Here is a 23433-nt window from a genome sequence, read left to right as displayed (position 1 = left end):
TTTTTTTCAGCAAGTCAAGTCAACAATCGCAAACTCGATTGATAATGATCAAATCATACACCGAAATATGCATAGGGGCAGGAGAGTAAGTTCTATACCTAAAGTTGTGGATTTCGTGCCACGAGTATGGGGGGCTACACAAAGGTGACATTTTCCCTTTTAGCCCCTCCCAATCCCTCCTTCATTCTATCCTCACATCCCCACTCACAAATTTTTAAGATAGAAAGCTTTTTTCATCGGAACGGGGATGGGAGAGGAAGTAAATACTGTAAATTCTACTTTCAAGTTGGACTTGCACTTTTGTTGAGCTTCTTAATTACGACAATTATGCTCGAAAAATGAACATTGCTTTCCACAAAGCTACTTCTATTAGGTCCCCAAACCCAGAAGAAATCGAACTCTCTCATTTTTGGTCTTGGACAATCAGTTTATGGGATTATCTAAATTTAGATCACAGGGTTGCCACAGATAATGGCCAATCAGATGGGGCCCGATGACCACAAACGCCTATGATTGGTTGCAGCAACCAAGAAACCGCCGATCGCCCCTCAGGAGAACGTCATCTCAACAGATAAATTCGTGTTTCTGGAATACGCTTTCGTGACTATTTCAACCTTTTTAATATGGACAAGATTGACAAGGGTGTGGTAGTTCCACAAGAATGACACTGGTCGGGAACGGCGCTTAATTTAAGGGAGGGAAAATGAAAATATATCCTCAAGTGTTAAATGTCTTGAATAAAACCTCAATAGGGCTATTTCACGTTGATGGTTTGCAGACGACGGCAAAGAAAAGGGACAAAATGAAACACACACGTGCGGGACGTGGCAAAAGCTGTTGTTTTTGTCCACTAAATATGCAAATGTTTGACAATCCCGTTTTGTCGTCGCTGGTGTCGTTGCTTAAGTTCCCTAATTTAAGCCAGACGACGGCTACGGCTCCAGTACTGCAACGCCACAAAGCAAGAATATTATTGGTTAAAAAGAATTCTCGTGCTGCGAGTGCACCACGAATTCCTGCATTTTTTTTTGTCGTACTCAACAAAACAAAAAAGAGGAAAATTACCAAATTGAGGTTTTGACGGGCAACGTGAGCATCTAACAAACGAACTAGTCATTTCTATTTTTGCTTTTAAACCGTTTGTACCCATCCATTTAACAGGGTAATTCGCCCGTATTGTTAAAAGATTGAACAAGACGACATAATCACGAAATACTTGCGATAGCGCCAAGTTATATTTTGGGGATTGACGTTTTTGTCTGCCGTAGTCGTCGCGCTTTTGCTTAAATTCCTATTAAACACAAAAATCACTTCTCAATCGCTTTGTTTCCATAGCAAACGTTTCACTCTCTACTCGCTCTGCACCCTATACCTGTTCATGCATTTGTCATTCACCAGTCAGGAAACGCGTCCATTCCGTTAAAATATGTAATGAGGAGTACTCTGAAGATTGCAACAGCGGCTTTTCTTATCTTACAGTCAAGCCAGAGCGTGAAGACTCTTCCACACGAATAAAATCAAAACAAATCAAGGGGAAACCAAACAATAATGCCATGCTATCGGAGCCATCACCGGAGGAGAAAAAAGCGAAAATTTTCGAGACCCATGATCAAATTTCCCAAAAGCAAGGACAAAAGTGAACGTATGGACGAGACAAAAGAACGTTAAAGAAAAGCCGAGAATAGGATTCATTGCTGGCTGGCGGGTATTTGCATTCTGTTGCGGTGTAAGCAAGGATCACCAGTGGTACAGTTTGGTGGGACAAGGGGTGGGTTTACTCAGAGACAAAAACCTGTAAGACTCAGAAAACCAGCTGGTACTAGTCTTTTGCACGAAGAATCTTTGGGTTTGGCGTCCTATGACTCCCCCTCTCTTACCCCCCCCCCCCCCCCCCCCCCGCAATCCCCCGTCCTTTTTTCCTGGACAAAACCTTCCCTTTTTTACAGCAGGTAAGTTAGAGCAGGACACGTAGGCAGGGGAGATTCCGGTGAAGAAATAAACTTAGGGCATATACAAAGGCTAAAATAGGGATCGACATTCGGACGTGACTTCTCTACCAGTATCCGGTTCAGAGTCCCAACCCCGGTGGCAAGGACTCTTTAAAAATGCATTGTGTGAAGTCAAATACCATGACGATATTGATAACGATGATGCTGCTGCTGATGATGATCAATTACATTAAAAACGGTTGTTCACGTGCGGGCCACTTTGCAATTTTGAGACGCCAATGTTGGTGTTTTGATTGGCAGTTTTTTTCTGAGGAAGTTGCAAGTTCCAATTTCAACTTTCTGCCAGGTGTGTACGCTTCCAGATGTCATGTATTTGGATCCGTTCAACAAACAACCTTGAAATTCTATTATTTGACATATAAATTTTACGGCCAAAATAACTCTTTATTGGGTAGGATTCGCGAGGCTGTGCAAAGAATAATTTTAAGATAAAAACAAATCCACAATGTATCGCCGGCGTGATTGTTGGCAAACTTTGAATAGATCGCAGGTTGTGTGATCAGAAGTCAATGAAAAACTTTTCGTGTTGTCTCGAAATAACATTCCTTCATCGACCTAAAACAAAACTCACAAGAATTAAATGACTGTAAAGGGGTTGAAATTTCAATTGAAGCCCACAATTCTTTAGCATAAGGGCAACTGGTTTTCCGCTAAAAATCCGCGTGGTGAAATTCCATTGAATAATTACAAGGCTTACCATTGGACTTCAACTTTACGTAAAGCCTGGTTTCAATATGATCTGCAACGGTCTGCGATAAAGTCCGCGACACGATCGTTCTGGTAGCGTCTTGCGCCACATCGCAGTGTTGTCTGAGATGCTCGGTGGTGTCCTTAAGGAGGACACACTATTGTTCGCCTTGAAACACATCCAATTAGACTTGAAGTAAGTGCTCGCCTTTTTGTCCTCGCTTCCCAGAGGATTAGTGGGGTGCTCTTGGTCTGCGATCGCCTTCAGATTTAAATGGAAAACATTTGCCTCCGGTGTTTACGATCGTACTGCGATTAAGACCGGACGCAGACAGTGTCCGATGGTTGCAGACCGTTTGCAGGTCATATGGAAACCAGGCTTAAGTTGCGAAATTCGAACCTTCAACTTGCTCGGAGCAAAGTGCCAATGAAAAACGCAACATTGCGTGACAAGATTGCAAAGTGGCGCGCAAACGAACAACCGGTTTCATTGTAACAATTCTCACACAGTGAGATGAGGCACAATATTGTTGCAAGTTTACTCTACCCTGATTTATGCGATTTCTCCTAACGCCCTAGAGGTTTCTTTCTTCTTTCCTCAGGTGTATTCTTGGCATTCTTGATGTCCATTATGTACTTGGTAGCCTGTCTCGTCATCCTCCCTTTTGTCATGATCGCTGGCGCAGTCAGCGCTGTCTTCTTTGCTGCAGGAATGGTTTTGTACTTTGCCTTTTCTTCCAAAAAAGTTGGTGTCTCTTTCGACGATGACGGGGATACGTCTTGTCTGAAGGCGGTCTGGGGGTCCTGGGTCTAGCTACAGAAGCTTAAAGTACAGCAGTTTGTTGCGAGGATTCGGGTGCATTTGGCATTAAGCAAAAGCATCAGGAGCTTTAAGAAGTTGAACCTTCCGAAAGGACCACGAAGGCGAATGGTGGTACAAGTTTCAAGGCCGCTCGTGGATGTCAGAATACGCCTAAGAAACTACAAACAGCCTTAATAATGTATCAACAGTGAACTAGTATATGCTCTCTCAAACACGAAACGGGTTTCGACGGAGCTCAAACAACTTACAAATTCCTAAATCGGGATGACATTGATAATGGACAGGACAAGTGATTGTAGCGTTGAAATCTAAATTCATATAACTGAGTGGGTTCAAGAAAGATTATTTACGCTTGTCTTGTTTACCAGCTTACGTTTTACTACCAAAAGTCAATGCAAGCCGTCATAATATAATTTGACATTTTTTAGCCGGGAATGTTCACAAAATAGTTGGATTAATCTTATTACCTGCATTTGATGATCTACTTCAAACTTAAGTTCAGGCTATTTTAAATTTTCAAGCATTTAAGGTGGCTCTGAATATGCGCAGCTAAAGCCAAAATATGGGGTGTTCTTGCAGGGCTGTCCTGTTGCCAGGGTAACTTTTATGTCACAAAAATGACCGAATATTTTTCAGCAATAATTGGTGTTTGACATGGTACCATACCATTGCTGTTAAGTGATAAAGTGTTGTAGTGTCAATCCTTCTAATAACAACGTTTCTTTCAAATGTTGAAACTGAGCTACCTTAACACAACTTACAGACCTGGAAAATTCTAAAACTTCTAATGAGTTTCACGCCAATGCGCTTACGTGCATGCATGCGCTTACGTGACCTCCTTCCTTTTGTTATGTTAACGATGTTGCTCTCATGCTTATTAGTTGGAATTTACATAAGAAAAGCAGTAAGGTTTCTATCAAAACTTTTTGCCTGTTAACAATAGATATCGCACAACTGCACATAAGATATGAAAAAGTTACAATAGGATCATTTTCACGCTGTTACCACAAACAGCAACCTGTCCATCGCGCTACCAAGTCTGCCGATATCTGAGTAGTTTCTTCGTACGAGTTTCCGATACTAAATGTCGCATGGGAAGCGAACAAACTAAACACATGAAGAACACAAATCCGCTATTTTCACAAATCCCATAATACAGTTCATTTTGGGGGTGTTATTTGTATTAAAACAATGGATATCCAGTTCACTAAAGCATGATATAGTCCCAACAGTAAATGACTTGTATTGTTTTTATGCAAAGAACCCCGCAAAACGTATTGCACTATCGGAATGGGAAAGTAGCGAATTAGCTGTGTTACGGAATGTCAGGTCAACTCCAGCCTCACTTTCATTTATAGGCCAGGTAACTAAGCACACAACTGTAAAATCATGAGTCGTTTTATTCAAGAGATGTAGCCTCGCGTTTGCAGCAAAATGCAAACATTTGGGCCAAAATTGCGTTTTGCCAAAAGTCAAAGCTCATTTTCTTCCTGTTAACAACAGATATGGCGCAATTTTACATAAGACAGGGAAAAGTTGCAATGAGATCATTTTCAAACTGTTACGGACCAACAACAACCTGCTGTTCGCTCTTTCACTGAATTAAACGCAATGCTTAATCTCTTTAGAATTAATACATCTATCCTCAAGAACCGTCATCAAGATTTGCCGCCTCTGGAGGCTTTTTTAAGTGAAGAGGGTATGAGAAAAATGACTAATCCACACGGTGCCGTGAGAGGATACGGTGATAATGAGTATAGAGCTTGCCTCTCCAATACAAGCCCTATGAGTCAACCTTTGCGCGTATCTTTCTATTTTTAGAACGCCACGAGTTCTTCGGCACGCACTTTTTAGAATGGCCAATCAGAATAAAGATATTGTCAAACGAAGAACAAAAATGCAAAAACAATGCATGCAAATTGTGCAAATTGATGTAAATGTGAGTCTCCTGCTGAAGGGTTAGTTCTAAAAATAGAAAGATACGCGCAAAGGTGGACTCAAGGATATACTGCATAGGGACGCTCCTACTCGTGGGCTCCTTAAAGTACTCGTCCCTGATAGGGAAAGATACCTAGTAATAGACGAGTTCGCGCTCTTGAGTCAGTTGTTGAGTGCATCATGGGTAATAAGAGCAAGATGGAGAGAAAGTCAAAGGTTTGTGAGGAAGTTCAAAACGATGAAAAGTATTCATGATATGCAATTTTGGATTCTTTATTTTCCAAAACAGAATATAATGTAGAAATTACTTTATTAAACAAAGTTTCTGCCATACATTTCCTGCAATTCCAAAGGCACAAATGAATGTATGGAGGCAAAAAAGTAATATTTAGGATTCCAAAGAACAAATACAAAGTCAAGTTCATCTCAGTTGTGAAATTGAACTTATTTGTTTGGTTTATAAAGGCGAAATTCAGAAAAGTAGAGTAATGGACAGTTTATTTTGCTTTGAATTCCCGTACAAATTTTCGAATTTCCCACCATGTTGCCCTGATTACCCATGATGCATTCAAGGGCGGGAACTGGTCTATATAAGGGCGCGTTCGATTGACCCTATTCCGGAATAACAATACGTGGTGTAATGATTTAAAACTGTATGTTTGGCGTTTTAAAGCAACAAGGATAGTAAAGATATGTTTAAAATAGCATTTTAGCGGGTGTTTGACAACTTTAATGTGAATCTCCGTAAAAGCGGAGGACTTCTAACTTCTATTCCATGTATTCCTATCCCGGAATACGGTCAATCGAACACGCCCTAAATGTGGTGTTTAAAAAGAGAATAGCTCACTTCCGGCAGTCGTTAATGGCAAAAAAACGCCTGGTGGTTACGCTCCCTACTGTTACTGATTAAAAGGGTAGAAACTACATGAAACTAGTCATCAGAGTTGCAAGTGATACATTTGAGTACCCAGTACACAATAACCAGTGCGAACACCACGACACCAACGATCAACCACAGTAAGACGAGCAGAAAAGCCCAGCAAATCCCTAATAAATAATGAAACAAAGTGATAAACGTAGAAAGAAACTGATTTTAAAAACTGAAAAAATCTTGAAAGTCCGTTTTTAAATGCGGTCCCAGGGATCTTGTCCGCTACCGGCTCGAAAGCGAAAAACCCCTGAAACAACAATAGATTTTTGAGAGGGAGGGCGTGTGTGTTCCGGCGATAATCCCAATAAACAAAATTAAACCAAAATCCTCCAAATAATAGAGAAAAAAAATTCTTAAGGCCGGGCCAACGCTCGCAACATTTCAACGCAACATCTTGCAACATTGTTGGCCAAACGCACGCAACATTTCCATCATTTCAATGTTAATGTGCCCCAGGCCCCTGGCGCGCAGACAGTAGACCTAACGCGCATGCCTTAGCGTAACATTGTTGCGTGAACGTGGCCAAACGAGTACAAACATCATGCAACATCCAAAATGTTGCACGAAAAATTTGACCGTTTTGAAATTTGATCCAACATCATCCAACATGTTGCAACATACCGCAACAGGGTGGCCAAACGTATCCAACATGTTGTGCCCAACAATGTTGCAAGATGTTGAGTTGAAATGTTGCGAGCGTTTGGCCAGGCCTTTAGACTTCACCGGAAAAAACCAAACGTTTTTATTTCTTACGCGAGAAACATTGCGTCAGCAATCAGCAAAAAATTCAAATGAATTAATGGGCGCGCTGTTCCTAACTAACCAAACGTTTGTCTTTTTTTCAGTTTTTTCGCAAATTAAAATGTTAAGGTCCTCAACAGTGTGCATTAGGGTGGCAAATAGTAGAAATCGTGATCATGGCATGGCCCTTATCCCCCGGATTGAGTTACCGTGGAATTTGATCACGAGCAGGGATGGCCGTGAGAGCACTCGCCTCCCACCAATGTGGCCTGGGTTTGATTCCCAGAATTGGCGTCACACGCGGGTTGAGTTTGTTGGTTTTCTACTCTGCTTGGAGAGTTTTTCCCCCGGGTATCCGGTTTTCCACTCTCCTCAACAAACCAAGATACGATTTGATGTCATCTGACTTCATTTGATTTCATTTCTGTAAAACATCCCTAATAGACAATTTTACAGCTCTGTGCTCAGTTACCAGGCCTTTGAACAGAAGCCTTTCTTATGCAGATCATGTTATTTCAATGCTAACGAATTTCTATTTACATAAGAAAAGAAGTGGGGTAGGGTAGCACCTCTTGTTGAACACCGTGACCATATTTTATTGCTGTATAGTGTCGTACTTCCTGAGGTTGATAGCAAAGCTAGGTCAACCCCAGCCTCCCTTTTATTAAAAGGCCTGGAAACTGGGCACAGAACTGTAAAATGGTCTATTAAATACAGTAGTTGACGCTTAAAACAAAGATTGTTACTATTATACCTTTTCCTCTCGGATCGTACCACTCATAGCCGCTCAAACACGCAAAGCAGTAATAACTGCAGTTCCGCTCAGGAGGTTCATATTCAGATATCACAACTCTACTTGGAGCTTGCTGTAATTGCATCTGCTGAGGATAGACGATGTTTGCTCGCTGCTGCATTGGATTGCTGTTGAAAGCACCGAAAATAAAGAGCAACTTTCAGTACATCCTGCGTTATTTTATAAGTTTAAATTTCATGGCAATGCTGTTATGAAAAGGTTTTGCAGTTATTCCAATTCAATCGAGTCGTGAAATGAAGCTGTATGACCTGATTTCCAGGAAATATAGTTCGTCAAACGACATCAGTTGCAAGCTAATATCAGCCCGTTCTGCTCTCTTCATGATCAAATTTATTCGAGCCAATAGGAATGCATGAATTGGAGGTGTTCGTTTTTATAACTGGACTGATCATGGGAAGTAACGGTGAACTCAATGCTGATACAAAATGTCAACTGTTAAATGCAAAGGCATTGAGATTCTTCCGATTCAATCAAGTTGGATATCGACAGAATTAACTGTCTAAGGGTAATTAATTTTTTGTAGAGCTGGAAAACCCAAGAAATCTTTCGGGGTTGTATTTCTCGAAGCAAGGTTATCGCCAGCCCAAAAAGAATACTACATGGACAACTCAAAGGGCTTTTTAGCGCTGAAAATCAAAGCACCTTTTAGCGCATGCCTGCTTTATTTTGGTGGTGTTGATGACTGCATGGCACTGTATATTGACAGGATTTAGTTGAAGTGTAATTTGTAGAGACTGAAATCGATCAGATCTGGATGGCACGAAGCCTTGTTAAAGCTGCCCCAAGTTAAGGCTGCATTCATTATGTATACTACGGGGGGTGGGAGCAGAGGATTATTTTTAGACAGTGCAATATTTTTAGATCCCCCAAATCACAACAGATTTGTTAGGAATCCCTCCTCTTGATCAGAAGGGAAAACATGCTCCCCCCCCCCCTCCCCACCCACTTCCATACACACACAGACAGACTTTAATGTTCCATTTAATATTAAATAAAGTAATATACAGAAATAACCAGAAAATAAGCAGAATAGCCAAGTATGCTCTATAGAGAAAATTTCATGGGGCTGTCTTATATCCGTATTCACCTTACTGATGTTTGTTTGTAACAATATAAACAAGAGCGGTAAAAAAGTGTTGTGATTTCCGCTCTGGAGTCGTACCTACGCCAGCCAGTCTGAAGACAGGTACCTCGAACTCGGAATGCACGTACCAGAAACAGGAACATCATCAAATGCTTCTTCATTATCAGTTTCAACAAGATTCACTACTTCATCATCACCGCCATCATCACTTTCCTCGTCATTGTCGTCGTCTTCATCCTCATAATCACTTTCTTCTTCGTAACATTGTTCCACAATGTCATCTTCATTGAAGTGGGCCATGATCGCATAATCTTGTCTTTTTTCTTTCCCATAAGCAATAAATTATGGTGCCTGAAATATTTCACTAGTTCGTCTGTGTAGAGTTGATTTAACGTTTCATACGAAGTAGCTAGTCCATTCAAATCATAGTGATCATACTGTTTTGCTTGTCGAGCCAGTTTGTCAGTTGTTCTTTGGTTTTGGCGAATGGTACTAGATCGTTGCAGAGTCAAAAGGTGATTGACGTACTCTCTAACATAATTTTCTTCAACGATGTATTTCTTACAAAACTCGTCAATGGTGTCTGGTTTATCTAATGACACTCCCGTCATAAAATTGCTTCTTCAATTGCGCTCGTAGCACGTAATCGTCGACTTCACGAATTGCGTCATCAGCTTGAAACATCGTCGTCTCGAAGACATCCTTGTAATGATACTTGGGCAATTTCAAGTAGTCAGGATATGGGGCAGGAATTCAGTCCCAGGAAAGGCTTTGGAGATTTCCAGACATGGCTTGAACAGAAATCACACTTGCGTCCAATAGTTGTTCTGCATCGGTCTTTAACGAGTTCGATGTAAAGTTCTCCTCTTATGTCGTGGCTGTTAAAAAAAATCACGTATTCAGTTTTTAAGATATGATGCTCCTGGAGTACTTATAGAATCTTTGTCTGGCTGTTCTATAAATTGCTTATTGAAAAAAAACTGTTCATCCTCGACGGGAGTTCGGTACGCAGAAATGAACTCCCCAAGAGCAGGCGCACCATCCAACCTGTTAACGACGTCTTCACTGACTTCCAGGGCATTTTTGCGTATTACTTGCATTTGGTGTTGTACAAATTCATTCACAGTTAGCTGTGAAACCTGTTGGTCTGATAAGCCGTCAAACAGTTTATTCCTCCACCTGCCAGTTGGAAATTCCAACTCCTGAGCCAGCATCGGTGAGATCAGCCCATATGGGCTTCACACCAAATGGGAGTCCCAGCTTTCTGAGTTTTTCTAACACATCTCTGCATGAAGCTGTGCAATCTAGATAGGCATCCCAAAGGTGTTTCAAATTTCTATTAGAAAGGCGTACTTCCAAGTCGGAAATTTTGGTCAAAAGATAGTTGACATTTAAACTTTGCCGAGACTCTCTTTCAGAAGTAGTGAGCGTTCCATCTCTGTTCCAAGTATCCTTGATCCTGTTTCTCATACGAAAGGTGAGGACAACTAGCAGAGCAGGATACCTTCAAAACATCGTCTTGTTCAGTCATATCAATAAACAAGAATAAATTGTCATGAACACGTGATGATGCTTTCGCATTTCATTGGAATAGTGAGGTCTATCTATGCCAGTGTCCATGTACGGCTTGACGAGAAGCTGTCCGAAAAAGTTGAGTTCTACAACAACTCTGCCAGTGGTATTCCTAAGTATTGTAACATAACCAAGGACAATATGAAAAAGTGTGACCGAAACGTTTGCACTTCTCTGTTATGTTAAGTGAAAGCAAGTGTCAAAGATGCAGAGAAACTTGATGGACAGTTAAAACAAAGGAGAGAAAGGCTGTTACAGTCCAGCAACATTTCGGGAATAAAAAAAGGCTGTGAAGAAGAGCATCAATACCTCACAATCAAACTTGGGCAACTTCAAGAAAACATCAAGAGACTTTTGACTGTGGAGAATGATTTAAATAGATCACTCCTTCTGCTTTCAAGATCTAGAGTTCAACTAGATCAAACTTCTAAGGAAAATGCACGAAGAAAGAGAAGAAAAAAGAGAACAAAAGAAAAGTATAAACAGAAAAAAAGAAAAGGCTACATAAAAGATGTACAGAAATATTGACCAAGTTGATCCCTGACAAATCAAAATCATCAAAGCTTTGTCAGCTGGTGATGAAAGAAGAAAATATTCCAGTTGAAAAACAAATACAATGCCAGGAGCTGAATAAGCTCAAGCCCAAATTTCATCTTGAGGCATTGAAGCACCTGAAATCGTTTAACATATTTTCTGGTGATGCTCTTGCCCCTGTTCACCTTGCCATCCACAGGTTTGTGGGAAAGCCTTCTGTATGCCATGCTGCTGCTGTTGCTGATAAGGATGATGATGACGACCATGACCGTGACCATAATTCTGGCAATGGTGGCAATGAAAATGATGATGATGATGATGATGATGAACAAGATGACAATGATGATCAGGATGACGATGATGACGATCAGGATGAGAATGATGATGATCAGGATATTACATTTATAATGATAATGATTGACAATACACACATAATTATTGGGCCTTATATATATATAAATTATTGTTGCAGTTATATTAAAGAACAAAGGTTTTCTTGTTTGAATTTCATTATATTATCAACACTTTCTTACATATATATGCTACCTCCAAGTGTTTCTCGCCTTATCGCGAATAAAGCGTACTGCCACAGGACCTGATGGGATTCCTTTCTGGATTTGGAGGGATTATGCTGAGATATTTACCCCAGTGATCGAGAATTTATGGAACTTATCTCTTGCTCGGCAGATCTGGCCAAGTCGTTGGAAGGAGGCCAGCATCAATCCACTCCCAAAAGTCGAGACACCAGTCGAATATGCAGACTTTAGAGGAATCAATGTTACTCCAGTTATTGCCAGAACGTTTGAAAGAACAGTGTATAATATTTTTAACAAGAGGTGCCTGGAGAAATATCTAAACAATTCTCAATTTGCGTACCGCCGGTTCAGGTGGAAGTTGTGTAAACGCTCTATTGAAAATGCAGCATACATTTCTTGCGGCATTGGATAAACGGGACACCTTAGCGGTGAGAATGTTCACGATGGATTTCTCTAAAGCCTTTGATAACGTTAAACACAATCTCAGGGGCGGATCTAGCATTTTTTGAAAGTGGGGGCTGAACAAGAATACTAATCAGCGCGCGTTAGCGCGCCCCAGTAGCGTCTTAGGCGCTACTTTCTAGGGGGGTCTGGGGGCATGCCCCCCCAGAAAATTTTGAAAATTTGGGTACTCTTACATGCAATCTGGTGCAATCTGGAAAGTAAAATATCAGGATTCCATATTGAATAAAATGATAAGTTGTGGTTATAATGATGCATGGTTTGTGACTCTTCGCTCCAAAGTCACAACAACCTTGGAAGAAATGAATGAAGTGTCTGTATACCACAAGTGCGCAGGATGGTGATCTTTACGTCTGCTTTCTTAGCCATTTTCTGAATCTTTTCATGCACTGAATGCGCAAACACTGTTTTTACATCCTTGCGTATATCTGCCAGCTGATCTTTCACCACGTTAATATGCCTGTATGCCTCAATAACATCCAATGTCGAACCCTGTAACGAACGGCTAAGTCCTACCCTGAATCCAAAAAGATGCTTGGCAGTGTAAAAGCCAGCAATGAACACAGGGTTCTTGATTTGATGGAACAGCACATAAGCACGTACCTGTCACAATGTTATTCTCATTGTACCTAACCAAAATATATATAATTATATATATAGACACTAAGATTTTACGTTGTTTAAGTCTCTGTAAAATAGGTTGACTGTAGACAAGTAATTCTCATCCAGTCTTCTTCGTCATTTCAAAAGGATAACATTAACGCCGGTAACGTTGAAAGCTTTTTCGCACAACTTTGGTCATACTATTAGCGAAAAATCATGCTTTAGCTAAAAAAATCAAAAGCTCCAACAGATTGCTTACAAAATTATAAAATTATTGTATATTTTGACAAAAATGAATCTCCGACGAACTGAAAGGGGAGGCCGCGGCCCCCTCGCCCGCCCCCCCCCCCCTAAATCCGCCCCTGAATCTCCTAGTTGAAAAGCTGAAACATAGTCCACTTGATGTATTCATTGTTAAGTGGTATGCCAACTTTCTAGATGGCAGAAGACAAAGGGTGATTTTTAATAACTTGACATGCCAGTGGAAAATTGTTAACAAGGGAACAATACAGGGAAGTGTCAGTGGCCCATATCTTTACAACTTATTTTTGAATGACCTAGAGATAGATGGGTACAAAGATATATCCTTGTTTAAATATGCAGATGATTCAACTGTCTTAGTCACGATTACTAAGGATTCCCCGGATATATCTGACATTGCCTTGTCCAAGTTTATGAATTGGACTGTTGCAAATGACATGCATTGTAACACTAGTAAATGTAAGGAGATAATCATGCGTAAGAGAGGCAATTCTACAGTCTACCCAATGTCTCACAATATCAAACAATATAATAACATTTCTTTATTAGGCGTCACAATTCAAGGTAATTGTAAATTTGGCTTGCATGTCAAGGCCAAGCTCCTAGAAGCCAACAAGTGTTTATTTGTTATCAGAAGCCTACGTAAAGAAGGATATACACAAGATGAAATAGACCACCTCTTTAATTCAGTTGTGATCCTTAAGTTATTATACGGTCTTTCGGTTTATGCTGCAAGTGTTTCCGATCTTACTGTTATACAAAGGTTTCTACAGAGATGCTACAAGAGGCGTTATACGTCGGCAGGAGCCCATCTTGATGAGCTCCTGACGTCGGCCAATTACAACATATATGAACTTTTGGAGAAAAGCGACAGACGCCTTTTTTGTAGCCTCAAACGCGATTATCATCCATTAAAAAGCTTGCTCCCAAGGTACAAAGACCATACTGTAAACCTTCGAAGGAACTCCATCGTCAGGCCCTGCATTAACACTGAACGTTTTAAAGATAGCTTTTTTAAAAGATTAATTTTTAAATATAATCTAGTTGTGTAAATACCCCATATGAATTTTTAATCAATTTAATCTTTTCTATTCATCTTAATCATTGTAATTTTTTACTGTAACATCAGATATGTAATTTTATCGGATGCTTTTAATAAAGACGTTATTATTATTATTATTATTATTATTATTATTATTATTATTAATAGTGTTATTCATGGTAATGCCCCCGCGGATCAAGGTGCTGCTGCACCACTAAGGAATGGCGTAGCTGACTGGTGACGTTTTTTTTTTCTCTTTGCAGTTGTATTAGAAAGCCTAAGGTCATCTCATGGAGGGGGGGGGGGGTTACGCACCCCCTACACCTCCCCCCTGGATCCGCCCCTGGCCCGCTCAAGATTTTAAAGAGACAACTAGCTGTCCAAGGTGGGAAAGGAATCCTAATCCTCAAACCCAAAAGTGCTGTTTTTCTGATAACACTTTAAAAAAAAAAATTTAAAAAAATGATTGCAAAAATTTGTTCCTCAGGACTTTAGTTATTCTTTGGTTGGAGTGGAGAAGGAAACAATCTTACCCGGCAGGCGCTCCATGGACGGCTTGAATTTCATATGCGACCATACTGAAAAATAAAATTCTTTCGTCATTCAAAAATTAATAAACAACTGCATGCCAATTTATAAAACGACGTTTCAGATATTATTTATTAATTGTCCATTTCGGATAAAGGCGAAGGAATACACCTCATCCGCTTCACTTCGGTAATTAAGCCTTGTTTTCATATGTGGGGAAAATCCCAGACGATCGGGGATTTCGCATTTTCCCGACCGTCCCAGATTTTGCCGACTAATGAAAACCTTCAACCGTAGACATCCCCGATAATCTCGGATGGTCGGGGACGAATCGGGAAAATAGAAAGCGTTTCTATTTTCCCGACGCTTTCCAGATTTTTTCGATCGTCGGTGATGATTCCCGACATATGAAAACTCAAGTTTGTACTGTCGGAGACGTCGGCGATGGTTTAATTGCAAGGTTTGGCGAACTGTTGGTTTGGCGCACTTTCCATTTATCTGGGACAAGCGTCTGGCGATTTTCAGATATGTCGGCAAAATCTGGGACGATCGGGAAACTGCGAAATGCCCGATCGTCTGGGATTTTCCCGACATATGAAAACTAGGCTTAAGGGATCAATGCTGATCAAAAAAGTCACAATTTTCCATATTCGCTCTTAGCCTCATTTTCGAAGCGACTCTAAATGCAAATTCTCACCCAAGAAAATTAGTAGTAAACTGTTCTCATTCACCGAGAAGGGAAAAGTACAACTAATTACAGTCACAGTATGTTCCCAATAGGACCCGAGAAAGGTTGAAAGTCAACTACTAGAGAGCTGTATCTGTTTTAACAAATGCCAAATAGTCATGCAATTTCTTCAATTCAGTTCACACGTTAGTGTGGACAGTCACACATCAATTTCATCCCATTCTCTTCCTATCAAATTCCGTAGCGGCAATAGGAATGCAAGAATTCGAGGTATTCGTGTAAGGCTCGGTGGATGGAATGACCTTCCATCTCAATTTGAACTCATTGCCGACAAAACATGCCAACTTTTGCAAACAAATGGGCCGGATTATTCCAATTCGATCAAGGCTTGGAATGAAGCTGAACGTACTGATTTCCAGGAAATGTAATCCGTGAAACGTCATCAGTTGCAAGCTACTGTTAGCCCATTCTTTTCTTTTCGTTATCAAAGTTTAGTCAAGCTTATAGAAATGCAAGAATTCATGGTGTTTTCAAGTTTCTTCACGTCTGATGTAAGAAATGATCTTCTATCCCACGTGAACTCAATGCAGGCGCAAAAAGTTTTACTCTTATGCAAAGCATAAATTGCGAAATGAAGCGAGTGAACTCATTTCTAGGAAATGTCGTCCGTGAATCCGTGAAACGGCAAGCATCGATAAAAACTTTGTTCATCTGCATTATAATCTCCAAGTAAACTTAGCATGTCTGACCTTGCAGCAAAGGGCGGAAACGAAATCCACGGAAATGTTGATTTGACAAGCGGAGAGATTGTTTTCGCTATTGGAGAGAGAATTTTTCGTCAATTTATTCTATTGTTTTGAGCTGGCATCATCGATGAGCCAGCGTCCTCGTCGTCTTTGATCAGCTCTGCATCGCTATCTCTGTCATATCAACCTTTGCCTTTCCCTATATATCCCAAACACCTCTGTTCAATGCTTTCGGAATCCAACGCTATCAACATCAATGACTGTTCTCAGTTAGACTTACCCTCCCTCCGGTGTTGTAGCTACTACAGTTTTCTTTGCGACTGCAACACCCCCAACTTGGGTTAACTGTTCACGAACAGCAATTCGTACGGCTCCATCCCCGTAATTGTTCATTTCGATGGACTTTAATTATTTAACTCCTTTTCCAAACGTTTTAAATGTGGACTTCTTCCCGTCAACTTCCTCAGCATTAACGCTCGAACGATTTTATCGCATTAAAATAGTATTTGTCTTGGATAGCTCTCCGGCCCTTGGAATCTCGTCACTGAGGGGAATTTCCCTTTCGATCTCGTTTCTTTTTCGACGTTTGGTTTTTATGTCACCGAAGAAGGCGGAAATAACGTGGTAGATTCGAGTCGGATGATGTAATAAAGGACCGTAGCTAATATGAGATGAAACGAGGCACTCGCTTCCTTCATATTCCAGTCTTAATTGAGGGAAACACGTACGTATATAAAAGGCTGTGTAATACTTCACGATCACTAAAAGATTGCATTGGTGACAATTTGGGTCTGTCTTCAGCTATGACATATGATATTTTAACTACTTTAATGGTTTGCTCTATGTTTAGAATTATCAGGTAACTTTTATTAAAACTTGAGCACAATTGAGATTGTTAAGGCAGCCGTTCAACATTCAAGATCAAGTACTGATCCACGCTTTTGGCTGCTCGTACCATGGGCACAGGGAATTAGAGTTTAACCACAAACTTCTCTCTAGGTGCACGTTGATGAACGATCACATTAAAAGAGTAAGCCAATTATGTTTCAACATATCGATAATAAACCTTGACAAAGAAACTTCAATGATTGAATCCAAAATTCTCTTCAACACTTTACAAGGAAACAAGTCACGGTTCTTATTTGCCCCATGCTGAGATCACGTCCGTACAAAATAGTTGTCAAACCAGGCGTTTTGTAGCCTCGCCGTAGACGTCCTTAGGGCTTCGTCACGCGTTCCTCCAACCTCGTTCCCAGGGTCTCTCTTCTCTGCCTCCATTGTCTCAACGACAATGGAGGCAGAGAAGAGAGACCCTGGGAACGAGGTTGGCGTTCCTCCCCCTCGAACGTCTTCTGGAACGAGCAATACATTCCTTCCATCCCAATCGGCATCAAGTTAATTTAATGAAAACCTAATCAGGGCGATTAATTCAGTTTGTGGCGTTGTAATATTGTGTAAACAGATGCCAACTCCTTGCTAATAAATGATTGTTATCAGAAATAGTAGTTATCATAGTTACCATAGTACATTTCACTTTCCAAACTTTTGACTGTTCAACTTGTATTGTTCTCCACCGACACTTGCACGTGCATGTGCACATGATGGCTTCTATGTTATTTTGTTTTTATCCGTAGTCATCTGTGGCACGCGTTGCCATCCAACGACAGAAATGCAGAAAACAGATTGACCGTTTTAGGAGATAGATCTTTTTCCATTCATTTACCGCCAGTGGTTTGGTCACTGTATTAATATATTCGTTTAAGCAGTTAGATTACTTAAAGGAACCTTCACTCTTTTTGTTCCCTCTTGCGCCTTATGACGGTAAATAAATTATCCAAGATTAATTATCTCATCTCATCTTATCATATCATCGATCCTCGTCTCCGGTTTCCTGTGAGATTATGCCTGAATTGCTTGCTTTCTTTCAGGGTCGGCCAGGGTTTTTGGGTATACGGTATACAGGGCCTTTTTAAATCGGGTATACGGTATATTGCAGCCTAAATACAAGTATTCGGTATATCACTTTCTTTGAATTTCAGGTATACAGTATACAATGCTTCAATTCAATTGGGTATATTTGGATGAATTTTGGGTATTTTTGGGTATTTTGGCTTATTTGTTTTGGGTATACTGGTATATTAAATGGGATCACTTTGACATTTTAGCGTCCGGAAAAACTGACTTTCACTGCAAAATTAAAGAGACTTTGTTCATTCAAGAGCTAAAGCCTTCCCTTAATGTCAATATTAGTAGTGAGAGGCTATTGCTGTTTTAGCTATTACTTTTCATTATGTCTAGACACGTACTGCTGCAGATCATTTTTCTCAGTCTAGGTCCCAGACCCCTATTGTTTACGATATATATATATAGTTTTTAAAAATTGTAACGGTCACTTTTGAAAATGTGTGTTGACTAGTATACGAAACGTCAATTATAAAAATGCGTTGGAAAACGTCAAGTTTTATCAAAATGCGTTGGAATACAATGTTTATCACCGCTGTTTGTGTTATTTTCTTAATCAAGCTACGATGGCCTAAGAACAAGAGTTTAAAAGAAACTATTTGCATAAAAATATAGTTCAATTCGCGGTGGATTAGTTTGGTACACCATCCTGGTCGCCATTACTTTGTTTTGGAACACCAAATACCAAATACAAATTCTCAATGTTAACAATAATTTTTTTAAAACGAAATGACCTAGCAGGAAAATTTCGAGGCAGAAAAAAGGAGACCGACACTGCGTGACCCTAAGGTTGGTTGCATTTTGTACCTGGTCTGCATTTAAACCTAGTCTGCAGTCTGCAATCTACAGTCTGCATTTTATACTGGCCGGTCACGCGGTGAAACTATTTAATAACTTTCGTATTTATCACCACTGCGATCGTTAAGCGCATTAGATCATATACCCATGTATTTTGCGTTATATAAATGATAAAGCTGTTGTTGTTGTCGTTGCGACTGTTACAGAAGTAGAAAGCGGGAGACTTCCGTTGCGAGACTGGATGTCTCGCAACGGAAGTTCAAAAACTGTTCGCCACGAAACCGATCATCAGTTAGCACACGATGCAACGCCTGCTGAAACTTGTTTCCGCAGCTCCGTTGCACGTAAAGGCTGGTTTCCATGTGATCGCAGACGATCGCGGATCGCAGATCGCAAACGATTGCAGAGCCGACTGTAGCCACACATTTCGGTCAGCGAAAATTTCAAATGTACACGCGCGTTACGTTCGCTCGAAAATTGCAGCAAACAACAGTCATAGAGGAGGAGGACGAGAACTTGGGGCTTTCCACACACTGGTGATCGATCGCAGATCCATATGATCGCAGAATCGCAGACGATCGCAGAAGTGTGTTTCCATATGATCGCTGACGATCGCAGAACTTTCTGTGATCCGCGATCGTCTGCGATCATATGAAAACCAGCCTTAAGTGTTAGCTATTAAAAAGTTTCAACGTGTAACAGCAGCTTAAAATAAGCGATAATCACGTCCTTTTTTTTCTGAAACTATGATTAAAAGTGTTTACTCTTTTTCCAATAAAGTTATAAAAAGCTGATAACTGATAGCGCTGATTTGTTTTGAGATCAAAGGTTTCTTTTGTATTTGTAGCGTAAATACGGGTTTTGGAATGACCTGGCGTTGTAAAAATAGCACTAGCGGCCATATTGTAATTAAATCTCTGCTGTACACCATTCTCACTATCAATTGGCATACACTTTTTAATATCTCTTTGAACCACTATTTTGATAATAAAGTTAAAATGTTGCTAGACGAAAGATTCTTTGTCATTTGTCACCAAGAATTTCATATCAAATTTACTCATAAGTTGTGTCTTCCTAGAGAGGATCTTGAGACTTCTGAAAACTTCGGCTATCTGCGAAGCGTTAGATGGTTTTACATCATGCACAAGTCACTGATTATCGGTTCGAACATTTTCGATGCATGACTTTCGATGCATGGCTTTTGTGGTAAAATATTTATGTTGTTTGCCGTAAGAAATTGAGAATTTTTAAAGTTGCACTCCTGAAATGGACAGATTGTTCAAAGAAAAACAAGGTTTGGGTATAGCTGTCATATTGATTTCTAGATCTAAGAATTGCACATGAGGAAAATGCTTTCACCACTATAAATGAGGCTTATCCTATTGTTTTTAACTTTTCGAGAATTTCTAGATCTTCTCTTACGTCATAAGCGTTTAAAATTTGATTTAATCAGATAAAACAAAGATAAACTGATGGCAGTTTTAATGACTTGGAATGTTGAGAAAACGTTCACGTTGCGTGGCAAACACAACTATATTGGCTCATTTGAAATGAAGCTTTGAAATGGAGTCCAGATCTAATCGTGACAAAACCAAATTATATCAAAATACCAGATCAAATAAAAATTGACCCCAACTCACTGGCACAGCAAGTGATTTTGCCATTTCACGAAAGGAAATAGAATTCAGCCTTATTCCGAGAAACCAAAAACTATTTGTTCGCCGGATTAAAATCTGCCACAGCAGCAATTGTGTTCTAGAAGAGGTTGGCGGAGAACTTGGTGATTTCAAACCGAAGACTCGACTTTTCAATCAGGTGCGTAAACCACGATCTCTGGCAAATCAGTCGATTTTTAAGAAATCAAGCTCAAAATGATCAAAATGACCAGCAACAATATTCAGTCTATTCATCCACGTCAGGTTTTCCATAATTTTCCTTTTTTTCAAAGATATAAATTAAATTAGACGTATAAACTGTCTCTTTCTTTGTCTGTGAAGTAGGAATAAGTTGGGCTAGTATGATTTTTCTGTAATCAATACCGAAAATGCTCAGGAGGCAGTGTGGTCCAGTGGTTTAATAGGGCGCTTGCCTTGAGATCCGGAGATTCCGGGTTCAAGATTCGCTCTGACCATTCTTTGAATTTGATCCTTGGGTAGTCCCTGGTTCAACTTCCCTGCTGCACTTGTAAATAGCCAACTGGTTTGCCTCTGGCCAGTTGGGATTCTTAACAGTTGTTGTTGTTTCGTTCCGTAGTTTCTTTGTGTTTCATTGACCCTGAAGAACCCCTGTGGGGAGCGGTCAATTAAGTGTGTATTGTATAGTATTGTATTGTATCATGGTGGTGAGTGCTTTAAAAGTACATCGGAAATTTCGGGACTAATTGTTTTTTTAACATTTCTTCAATTTTTTTTTAGACATGCTGCAAAAATTACCTTCTCGTCATATCAGTAACACAAAATGGGTTATCAATTAAAAATGAATCTTACAAAATGAAATTAAAAACACTGAACAAGATGTTAATATTTGCTTTATGATAGTGCTTTTAAACCTTAAAGTATACTTTTGCATCGAACAGCTCAGGACAGAAATTTAACTACAGAACTTAGTTGTTATAAAAGGTTGTCTTATGCAATGTATCATGAAGCCAAACCCAAAAACAACTAGATTACCCGCCGGGCTATCGCTTGTTGTTTGCCTTCTCGTTTTTTCGTGAAAAGCCGCGAGTTATAATAGACTTGGCAATGATAGTCAGATATCTGAAATTCGTATAGATTTTTTGTCTTCCTTTGCAACAATTTAAGTCTCAATTACAGTCTTCGACTCCTTCAATTCAGTCTTTACTGTAGTTAGTCCTTCTGGTCTCATAGATCAGGGGCCCGTTTCTCGAAAGTCCGGAAACTTTACGGGCCATTTTCGGGTGTCACAACACTCTTTGTATTTCAAGAACGGAGAGGATTTAAGTCGTCAAACTTCACAGACGTGTTTCTTTTAGTTAGCTTGAAAACATGTTAAAAGATCGGCTTTCCAAAACAAGCCGTTAGCAATTTCACAAATGGTTTTTCGGGCCCGAACGTTTTCTGGACTTTCGAGAAACGGGCCCCAGGCCCGGGTTGCCTCGAAGCACGGTTAATGCTAACCAGCGTTAAATACCGTGGAAACTTATACTTCTTAAGCGCTTACCAGGTATCGAGCCACAGAGGTCTATATTTAGAAGGTTGATGATGATGAACTTTTATGTAAGTGTCTGCTGTCTTCTAGCTCTTGGGCACTTATTCGGGACGCTGTAAATTGAAATCAACTCAAACGTTGCATGGTTTTCGAGGAGAGGGGAAAACCGGAGTAGCCGGAGAATATCCTCTCGTAGCAGAAAAGAGAACTGACAAAGTCGAGAACCCGACAGCCTTCTCAACTCACATATGACGCCGTGGTCCCGATAACTTTTCGGGCCTGAAAAGCCATTTGCGTAAATACCATCCATTCGTTTTGGTCATGATACACCAGTGTTACACAATCTAAATGGGTCATGATACCCACATAATCTAAATTTAGATCAGTGGGTGCAAGCCATCTCAGATACCCATTTAGATTGTGTAGCACGGGTGCATGATAAGCTAGTCTTTAAACATGTTTTCAAGATTATAAAGAGCAAAATGATTGTGAAGTTTTGAGACTTAAAACCTATCCGTTCTTCAGATACAGAGGGAATTGAGACACTCATACGTTGGCCTTTGAGAACAGGAGAAAACAGGAGTACCCGGAGAAAAACCTCTTGGAGCATAATAGAGAAGCAACAAAGTCAGACCACATGTGACGTCGAGTCAGGGTAAATTGAACCCGGCAGGGCCACACTGGTGGGAGGCGAGTACTCTCACCACTACGCCAGCCCTGTAACGTCATCAGATTTGAAAATATCCGGACTCGACCGTCCACACCATTCCAAAATCTTTGCGGATTCAAAACTTTCCACTCTGGACAGCGGATTCAAAAAGTTGTGGATTCGCATGCCGGATTCGCCGGATACGTGAGGACGGAAGGCGAAGTTGCGAATTTAAAAATATCCGAAAGCGTATGGTGGACGGGGCCTTAGTGTTAAGCAAAGATGGTGTTACCACGACTGAATTTTCAAGCGGGATCAGACATTTCTAATTCGGACACAATTAGTAGCCCGGTCTAAATAGGAATTAAAATTGGCACATGTAAGCTGGGTCTTTGTTTACAAAACAACTCAGTTTTATATTTTAATATAAATCCGTGTACTTACTTTTTCAGTTTTCAGTTTCTCCGGTCAGAAAAAACTAGATGTCGCATGACCAAAAACAATGGTGACAGTTGCAGAGTAAGTAAAATAGGGGCTTAACGATCTATAGTCTGTTCCAGGCTCCCAGATAGTTGGGAAAGCGAAAAACGAATGGGGGCTGAGGGCGAACCCGTTCTCGCTCTTGAATTCGCGATTATCCTGAATTGTTAATTTGCTTTGAATTCACAATTATCGTGAATTTAGAAGACTGAAAGATTGATGTGGATTATGGTAAATGGTCATATTTGTTTGAAAAGATTACTCAAGCGTGTGGACGGGGAACTCGTCACCTAACCACTCGACCACCACACCGGCTAGCTGCTCAGGGACAATATTTTAACACAGTTTGATAATGCTGTATTATCACTCGCCAACAA

At 40.3% G+C, this 23433-nt stretch overlaps 2 protein-coding genes across 2 annotated transcripts in view; one reads left to right on the top strand and one right to left on the bottom strand.

Moving 5' to 3' along the window:
* LOC138046822 (ubiquitin carboxyl-terminal hydrolase 32-like) overlaps positions 1–89 on the top strand; it is a 7794-nt gene extending 7705 nt beyond the window's left edge. Inside the window, exon 11 of the mRNA XM_068893401.1 lies at positions 11–89. Within this exon, the coding sequence (XP_068749502.1) occupies positions 11–89 (79 nt within the window). The remainder of the gene's footprint in view (positions 1–10) is intronic.
* Positions 90–3876: 3787 nt separating this feature from the next.
* On the bottom strand, positions 3877–16521 carry LOC138047368 (uncharacterized). The gene is made up of 4 exons (XM_068894198.1): positions 16280–16521; positions 14571–14615; positions 7884–8050; positions 3877–6504 (listed from the first exon to the last, which is right to left on the bottom strand). Exons 1-4 carry the CDS (start codon positions 16390–16392, stop codon positions 6389–6391), a joined length of 441 nt encoding a protein of 146 aa, XP_068750299.1. The 5' UTR covers positions 16393–16521; the 3' UTR covers positions 3877–6388.
* Between the last annotated feature and the right edge of the window lie 6912 nt (positions 16522–23433).

This window comes from Montipora capricornis, chromosome 4 (assembly GCF_036669925.1).
Source record: "Montipora capricornis isolate CH-2021 chromosome 4, ASM3666992v2, whole genome shotgun sequence".
Classification (NCBI taxonomy): Eukaryota; Metazoa; Cnidaria; class Anthozoa; order Scleractinia; family Acroporidae; genus Montipora; species Montipora capricornis.
This window is presented reverse-complemented; position numbering and strand designations above follow the sequence as displayed.